This window comes from Ovis aries, chromosome 9, assembly GCF_016772045.2.
Source record: "Ovis aries strain OAR_USU_Benz2616 breed Rambouillet chromosome 9, ARS-UI_Ramb_v3.0, whole genome shotgun sequence".
NCBI lineage: Eukaryota > Metazoa > Chordata > Mammalia > Artiodactyla > Bovidae > Ovis > Ovis aries.
The window spans coordinates 79,022,935-79,032,326 of NC_056062.1; the positions used below are offsets into that span (position 1 = coordinate 79,022,935).

Here is a 9,392-nt window from a genome sequence, read left to right on the forward strand (position 1 = left end):
GGAGACTACAACTCCCAGAATGCCGAGCGAACCCCCGGCGATGCTTTAAAGCAGAGATGCTGGCCTCGGCTGGTCAGGCGAAACGCGAGCGAGAACCGGGTGCTGCGTAGTTGTTTCCGAAGGGCAGCGAAGGAAAAGGGTTAGCCATGTCGTCTTTGGTCAGAAGGATAATCAGCACCGCGAAAGCCCCTGCGGCCATTGGTCCCTACAGGTACAGGAGGGCTGTGGGAGCCGAGAAGGACTCGAGGCGTCCGGGGTCGCGACCCTGGTGCGGGCACTCGGGGCGTGGGGGGTGGGGGTTTGGGGCTTGGGCTGCTGCTGCTACTGCTAAGTCGCTTCAGTCGTGTCCGACTCTGTGCGTCCCCATAGATGGCAGCCTCTAGTCCGGGTCAGAGCTGCTGCGGGCCTCGGGGTTCACTGGGCAACCTACCTGGGGGTTCACTGTGCCCACTGGGACTGAACCATAGCAGGCAACGCACCGAGAGACTCGGTACCAATTGTGTTATAAAATTACCACTTGTATTTAAAGTTATAAAGGAGAAAAGACATGAGGGGAGACGTCATGAAATAAGAGGAAAGTTAGGAGCATGTTGAACGAAATACGGAAGCAGGACATTAGAAATGAGAGTATCTTACTTTCTGAATAACTGAAATGGTGTAAAACAGATTTTACTTCTGAATTTAAAGTGGTTAAGGTTTATTTATAAATTTTTTTTTAAACATTTAATGCCATTGAAATGTGTACTTTAAAATGGTTAAAATGGTAGATTTTAAGTTTGGAAACAATGGTGGGACTTTTTGTCTAAGAGAGAATTAATTGCCTTTAAATACGTGACCTGGGAACTTCCAGATGTTCAAGCTGGTTTTAGAAAAGGCAGAGGAACCAGAGATCAGGTTGCCAACATCTGCTGGATCATGGAAAAAGCAAGAGAGTTCCAGAAAAACATCTATTTCTGCTTTATTGACTGTGCCAAAGCCTTTGACTGTGTGGATCACAATAAACTGTGGAAAATTCTGAAAGAGATGGGAATACCAGACCACCTGACCTGACCTGCCTCTTGAGAAACCTGTATGCAGGTCAGGAAGCAACAGTTAGAACTGGGCATGGAACAACAGACTGGTTCCAAATAGGAAAAGGAGTACGTCACCCTGCTTATTTAACTTGTATGCAGAATACATCATGAGAAACGCTGGGCTGGAAGAAGCACAAGCTGAAATCAAGATTGCTGGGAGAAATATCAATAACCTCAGATATGCAGATGACACCACCCTTATGGCAGAAAGTGAAGAGGAGTTAAAAAGCCTCTTGATGAAAGTGAAAGAGGAGAGTGAAAAAGTTGGCTTAAAGCTCAACATTCAGAAAACGAAGATCATGGCACCTTGTCCCGTCACTTCATGGGAAATAGATGAGGAAACAGTGGAAACAGTGTCAGACTTTGTTTCGGGGGGCTCCAAAATCACTGCAGATGGTGATTGCAGCCATGAAATTAAAAGACGCTTACTCCTTGGAAGAAAAGTTCCAACCTAGATAGCATATTCAAAAGCAGAGACATTACCTTGTCAACAAAGGTCCATCTAGTCAAGGCTACGGTTTTTCCAGTGCTCATGTATGGATGTGAGAGTTGGACTATAAAGAAAGCTGAGCACCGAAGTGAACTGTGGTGTTGGGGAAGAGTCCTGAGAGTTCCTTGGACTGCAAGGAGATCAGTCCTGGGTGTTCATTGGAAGGACTGATGTTGAAGCTGAAACTCCAATACTTTGGCCACCTCATGCAAAGAGTTGACTCATTGGAAAAGACCCTGATGCTGGAAGGGGTTGGGGGCAGGAAGAGAAGGGGACTACAGAAGATGCGATGACTGGGTGGCATCACCAACTTGATGGACATGAGTTTGAGTGAATTCTGGGAGTTGGTGATGGACAGGGAGGCCTGGTGTACTGCAGTTCGTGGGGTCTCAAAGAGTCGGACATAACTGAGCGACTGAACTGAACTGAAAGTTGATTTGTTTGGCTCTCTTTCAGGTCTCAGTGTAGCTTATGCTCTTCCCTGTGATCTTGTTACTAATTCTGATATTTAGTTTCCTCACTACAAAAATGATCAGTTCGGAAAGTAAGCCATGTATCCTTCTTGACCCTTCAGCAATGATTAACCTTGTCTAGTTACTTATTTTCTTGAGTGCTTGGCAGTTCTTTCTTTTGTTAGTTATGGGATCTTAGTTCCCTGACCAGGAATTGAACCCAGCTGCTGGAGTGAAAGTGCCAAGTCCTAACTACTGGACCCAGAGAATTCCCTGTTTAGTGTTTAAGAAACTCCCAACTACTTTCCAAAGTGTGTGTACTATTTTGCATACCCACCAACAAAGTATGAAGATTCCATTTTATCCACATCCTCATCCATACTTATTATCAGTCATGCCTTATTGTGTGTAATGGTATGATAGAGTGGCTTTGGTTTGCATTACTCCTTCACTCTGTATGTCTTCTTTTATGAGGTGTCTGTTCAGAGCATTTGCCCAATATTTTGCTGGGTTGTTTGTCTTTATATTATTGAATTATATAAGAGTTCTTTATATATTCTGAATAAAAATCCATATATTCTGAATACAAATGTTTGCGTTTCACAAATATTTTCTCCCAATTTGTGACTTGGGTTTCCATTTTCTTAAAGACTTTCAATAAGCAAAAGGTTTTAATTTCCATGAAGTCCAATTACAATTTTTTATTTTATATTTTGCACTTTTTGTATCTTAGCAAAGAAATCTCTTAGCATTGAGTTTTATATTTTACATATACTGGATTTCTGTTCTTTGCAGTCAGGCTGTGTTAGTCGACAGGACCATTTACATTTCAGGACAGCTAGGCATGGACCCTGCAAGTGGACAGCTTGTGCCAGGAGGGGTGGTAGAAGAGGCTAAACAGGTGAGTCATTTTCCACATTTGAAGTTCCCTTTTCTACTTCTTTTTCATCATATTGAGGAATATTAAGAATCCATTTGGCTGATTTATTTTATAGAGATTATCAGATAGATGCTTTTTAAGTTATTGGTTGACTTATTGACATAAAACAGTTTTATGTCAATAGAAAGTTGGAAATGTGATGAATCATTTAACAACCTAAAAAAAAAAAGATTTTACTTGCCAAGGTGACTTTAAACCTGAATTATTGGATATTAACTAAATTTACTGTGGTAATCATTTCACAATACATACATGTATTAAATCATCATGTTATTTACCTAAAATTAATGCAGTGTTATATCTCAAGTTATATTTCAGTGAAATGGGAAGGAAATTGAGAAAGCAATTGTGAATTGTGAAAACATCTTGCCAAGCAGTTCTGAATTGTGAAAACATCTTGCCACTTCCACATGAGTTGGGAAATTTTTGGGGGGTCAGTGACTGCAAAAATAATCCACCACCACAGAAGTAAAAATCATTGTTTGTTAGAAAGAGAGAAATATCAAAGGTTACATGCAGTATGCAGTATGTTTTCTAAAAATATTAATAAGGATGGGGGTATAATTCTAATCCAATAAATAGAATTAAATTATCATTTAGTACATTCACTTGAGTGATTTGTGATGTCCAAAGGTAGAAAATAACCTAAAATGTGCATCATGAGGAAGTAGCTAAAGAAATCCTGTGAGATTTGTACAGCTAAATTAATATGGAAATATCTTCCAGATAAATTGTTATATAAAAAACCAAGATACAGAACAGCTTGCACAATAAGCTACCGTGTGTATGTTTGTCTCTGTCTCTGTCTTTCTGTTTCTGTTTGTCTCTGTATAAGGATATATACATTTATGCTGGTATAGGCATTGGCTGTCTCTGGAAGGATATACAAGAAATTAGAAACAGTTTTCTAGTGGTTGCCTTTGATGAAGGAAACTCACGAGGGAGAGTAAGGGTGAAAGGCATCTTTTCACTGTATATGTTTTTTGTAGCTTTTGAGTTTTTTGCCCTATCCATGTATAACCCATTTAGAAGATTAAATTTTTAAAAATCATCAACTACTATAATGTGACCAGTCAAAGTGGAAGAGTGAATTGGAAAAACAATAAATTAAGGACAGAGTGAAAAACTAATGTTTTTCCAAAGGCTGAAGTGTCAAACATACACAAAATTTACTTATAATTGTTTTTTAAGAAAAAGGAAACAACCTCTGTAAAAATATTGCTTCAAAGAAAACAGGTTTTAATGCTTACTAGCTCATACTTTTCCTGAAAGTGATACAGAATTAGGAGCCCCAGTAGTTATTTCTGTTTTAGCTTAGTTGACATTGGCTGAGAATTTCACAGTTCTAGCATTGAGGAAGAGACTTCAGTCTTTCTCCTCACGAAAAGAGACAGATTCTCACTGTATTTCAGAAAGACTCACTCCATCAAAGAAAGCCAAGATGCAGTTTACTTGTATAGAGGTGGCTTATGAAGAGTGAATTTCCTAGAAAAGGAAGATTTTTCTGCAACATAGGAAGTATTAGTAAAAGATGGTAAACTGAATTGAGTTAAATCTTCGATGTAACATTAGTGCCTAAGGGTTTTCTTGCCTTGGTTCACAGGCTCTGACAAACATAGGTGAAATTCTGAAAGCAGCAGGCTGTGACTTCACGAATGGTGAGCAACTTGAAATTATTTCACATTTCTGTTTGATATTTCTTTGGTAAAGAACACATGGCATCTAATAATATGTCCTGCCATATCTTTTGTTGTTTGAAGTTGGCTGAGTTTCAGTCCCATAGACACGATATCAGTGAAAAATTAATCAGTAGTGGATCTAGAGCTATATACACAATATCAGTAAAAAATAATCAGGAGTCAATCTAAGGAGAAAAATGGAACATTTTATTTGACCCAACCTGAGGCTGATACCTGGCAGACAGTCTTTCAGAAAGCTCTTAGGACTATTCTGAAGCGGTAAGGGGAGAGGCCAGCATATACATGACCTGGCACACATCTTGGCAGAAGGTTAGTGCTATTCGTGAGGAACAGATGGCTAAGTTAATGGTTTTAGTGCTAGGTATGGAAGCATATGTAAAAATAGATTCATAACATTTTCTCCTGAAAATATCTATCTGGGGGCCGGTTCTGCCAATTTCCCTAGAGCACAAAGTGCCTTATCCTGATCTTCCTGAATTCCTTTCAGGATGTGTTGTAGGTCAGCGACCACAGTGGCTAATGACTTTATTCTTATAAAACTGAATGCTCTCTTTTGATCTTAATTTCAATCAAAGTTTGGGAGGTGTTTCATGACCAGTTTTTCCCACAGGGCTAAAAGTGCTCTTTGCCAGGTCGGGCGAGGACTTTGTTGATATGTCGCTCAGTGTGCTGTTAGTGGACTAAAGCTCTGTTAATAGTAGCCAGAAGCCAGGAAACGATTCTCTCTTGTTGCTGCTTCCCATATCTAGAGTACAACTATTATAATCATCGATCTTGAAGACCTGTATTTTAGGTCAATAATTTCAAGTCATCTAGTTATTTTTACTGGAGACTCGGTCACATTTGATAATGCAAGAAACAATCTTGCAAAATAGAACAGGTGATATAGCTAGTGACATGAATAAGCTCATAAGTAAGTTATGTTATGGTCTAGGGAGTTGCATGGCTAGCACCAGCAAAAGAAAAGAGGTCTGGCTAATGCTCTATGAAGACACCCAGTGCACACTAGAGGGGAGGCAGGAGAACTAAATGGGCAGAGAAAAGAAATTTTTTGTTAACATTTTTCTTGTCTTGCCTTAAAATGTGAATTTTATTTCATCACTACCATTTTTCTAAGTAATGTTTTAGATCAAACCAAATAACAAACCTAATGGCAATGTATGTATCTCCTAGTGGTAAAAGCAACGGTTTTGCTGGCTGACATAAATGACTTCAGTGCTGTCAATGATGTCTACAAACAATGTAAGTTATTTGGTTTTATTACTATTTTTCATTTTAAAGAGACATGTATCTATTGGACTTCCCTGATGGCCCAGCGGTAAAGAACTCACCTTACAGTGCAGGGGAGGTGGGTTCAATCCCTGGTCCCAGAAGATTCCACATCCTGAAGGGCAGCTAAGCCCATGCACTGCAACTAAGACCCAACATAGCCACATAAATAAACATTTTAAAAAGATATATATTAATCTTAATATGTGTCCATTATAAATTAAGAAGGGCTTTCCTGGTGGCTCAGTGGTAAAGAATCCACGTACAAATGCAGGAGAGGTGGGTTTGATCTCTGGGTTGGGAAGATCCTCTAGAGGAGAAAATGGCAACCCACTCCAGTATTCTTGCCTGGGAAATCCCATGGACAGAGGAGCCTGGTGACCTACAGTCCATGGGGTCACAAGTTAGCAACTAAACAACAACAATACATTAAGAATGTTGGGCGAGGTTAAAGAAATGGTCATAGATCCTGTCCTAATAGCTGATTAGAAACACAAAGTGTGTCCCCATGAAAAAGATCCAAGATATTTCTATTGCATTCCCTAGAAAAACATACCGCAACCAGACAAATCCTTTTTCCTTAAGCTTAATTTTATTACATCCTTCTTAGGTTTTCTGTACTCTCTTAATCATTTTTCAACACATGACTGCATTTATTATTGCTGTGATGAGGTCTAGCTACGATCTGTCCTGCTCTCTCAGAACCATTAACTGGTTAGTTAAAATTTCTGTGCCTTGGTTTCCTCATATCCTAAATGTGGATAGCATCTTCTAAGGTTGGAATTTTTAATGAGTTAATACAGCATGTAAGCATGCATGTTAGAACAGATTCTGCAGAGTGTATATTTTCATTTCTTTCCCAGAAAGCTAAGATATTTTTAAGAATATTAAATATTATGAGACTCATAGCAAAGTATTTTGTCAAACAAATATGAATATGAGCTTCTTTTTTCCAGTGTTGGCTTGTATCTAAAAAGTGACATAGATCTGAATCACTTACCAGATTCTTGATCCTGCAGTGTTGAATTACAACATAGTATCTGAAAAAACTAAAATGAAATTCTTTTAAATTAGATTTCCAGAGTAGTTTTCCAGCAAGAGCTGCTTACCAGGTTGCTGCTTTGCCCAAAGTAAGTACACATTTGTCTTAACAATTAAGAAAATTAAAAATGAAGGCCATAAGCTTCCCTGGTGACCTAGTGGTAAGAGTCCACTGGCCAGTGCAGGGGACATGCGTTCAGTCGCTGGTCTGGGAAGATCCTGCATGCCACAGGGCAGGTATACCCGTGTGCCAAAACAACTGAGCCCCTAGATACTGTGCTCCACAAGAGAAACCACTGCCGTGAGAAGCCCATGCACTGCAGCTAGAGAGCAGCCCATACTCGTCACTGCTAGAGGAAAGCCCTTGCAGCAGTGAAGACCCACCACAGCTAAAAATAATAAATCTTTAAAAAAAAAAATCAAGGCCACACATGAATGTGAATACAACAGAATCATTTTACTTAAACTATGAGAAGTAAAACAGCCACCGTATTGTTTTACTGTTACTTAACGACGATAAATTGAGCCAGATCTGTGAGTTCTACAGTTAAAATTTTAATTTTCTATTGTATAATAAAATATCTAGGAAATGCCCTGGTGGTCCAGTGGTTGGGACTCTGCACTTTCACCTCCAAGGGCCCAGGTTTGATCCTCGGTTGAGGAACTAAGATCCAACCAGCTGCATGGCGTGGCCAAAAACAACACTATGCTTTCCATTAGGAAAAATCATCTGAAAAACAATGGCTCGTTTTGGTTTTACTTTGGTTTTCTAATTGAACTAGAAGCACTTCCTGTGCCCCTTAGCAGCATGATATTTCTACCTAGAAAGAAGCCATTCTCATGGACTTCTACTGGAAATTTTGCACCAAAGAAATTTAGCTTCTATGAATGGTATTTTTGTCGTTTGACTGTTACTTGGAATGATCAGTATCATCAAATTTATTAAGATACAGAATGAGATAGAAGGAGCTCTGAACTTGACATAAGACATGGGTTTGAACCTCTGCCATTTGGCTTTGTGTTCTGGGATGGGTTAAACAACCTTTCTAAGCTTCAGTGTATCATCTGCACTGAGAGAACCCTGATAACAGAGCTGCTAGGGGAATCACATGAGCTAACATAAATGAACATGCTGGGCATGGTAGCCTAGCCTTTTCTTAGTGATTCTTGGTGAATGTGCCCCCTCCTTTCCTTCTTTGAAAAGTTTAATTTTAAAAATGCAAATGTTTTCAGTAGACATTATGGTGCTCTCTTAATCTGTTATTTTCCCAACAGGGAGGCCGTGTTGAGATCGAAGCAATAGCTGTGCGAGGACCTCTCACGACAGCATCACTCTAAGTGGGCCAAGTGTTATTTAGTCTGGAAATTTAATAGTATTTTTAAACTAATGGCTTAATCCTTGTTGGAAAGTATTAAGGTTGAAATATCTGAAAATATTATGGAAATACCATATAATAAGGGAAATGATATGAATTGAAGATTAATGATGAATCTAGTTACTAATATTACAGATTATACTTCTGTAACACTTGTATTGCTGGATGTGGGAAAACAGACATGCCTTACTGAGTTAACTCAGAAGAATAAAAGTTGAAGGAAATAACATGTAGGAAAGATGAGCTTCTGTGCCTGAAAAGTAAGAAAAAGAACACCTAATTCAACTAAATCCTATTAATTTAATGATGGGAAGTATTTCATTATGTCAGATATGTGATTTTTGCTTGAATAAAACTCAAGCATTTAAATTTGAATGGCAGAGATAAAGGAGAAGAAACTGGACCAAATTTTATATAGATAATATTTTTCTAGTGGAAATAAAATAGCATGCAGATTTTCCTTGGTGTGATTCCATTCACTGATTTTTTTTTAACAGTTTAATGTATGCATTAAATTACATTACCTAAATAAAAGTGAGGAAACTATGACGTTTAAACTCCCAACTATTTTTTTTCTCAGTTTATTTCTGACTTTACATCTTTACACTGTTGTAAAGGCTCTATGTAACCATTTTAAGTTTGTTCTTTGAAGTCTTTTCACATAGAAACTACTACATGAATACCTCCTTGTTGTAGAATAAATTCCGACACAGAATTTTATAGATTTGAGAAGTTAAAAGTTCCCTTCACTCACTGTCTATTGCACTTACCTCCCGAAAGCCCACCACTGCTGAGGATTCTGAGTGAGTATAACCAGCAGACAGTTTTATATCCATTACATACTTGATCATCTAGTTTGGTTTTGACTTATATAAATGGAGTTTTACTGTATATATTATTCTACAGATTGCTTTCTTCTTGTCTTGAAGGTTTTCCATATAGATACATATTGATCTACCTCATTTTTAAAGCTGTTGCAGACTCTTCTTTTGTGTAGATATACCTTAGGTGATTTAACCGTTGCTTCAAACAATTCCATGTTAACAAAATT

The 9,392-nt window shown here is 38.4% G+C and overlaps 1 protein-coding gene across 1 annotated transcript; it reads left to right on the forward strand.

Moving 5' to 3' along the window:
* Positions 1-36: 36 nt before the first annotated feature.
* Positions 37-8,905, forward strand: RIDA (reactive intermediate imine deaminase A homolog). The gene is made up of 6 exons (XM_027973188.3): positions 37-211; positions 2,811-2,916; positions 4,559-4,613; positions 5,829-5,897; positions 6,999-7,054; positions 8,241-8,905. Exons 1-6 carry the CDS (start codon positions 147-149, stop codon positions 8,301-8,303), a joined length of 414 nt encoding a protein of 137 aa, XP_027828989.1. The 5' UTR covers positions 37-146; the 3' UTR covers positions 8,304-8,905.
* Positions 8,906-9,392: the final 487 nt, after the last annotated feature.

Coding starts and splice junctions, on each gene's coding strand:
- RIDA (XM_027973188.3), top strand. CDS start 147: ATGTCGTCTTTGGTCAGAAGGATAATCAGCACCGCGAAAGCCCCTGCG. Junction 212..2,810: donor GCGGCCATTGGTCCCTACAG/GTACAGGAGGGC, acceptor TGTTCTTTGCAG/TCAGGCTGTGTTAGTCGACA. Junction 4,614..5,828: donor AGGCTGTGACTTCACGAATG/GTGAGCAACTTG, acceptor TGTATCTCCTAG/TGGTAAAAGCAACGGTTTTG.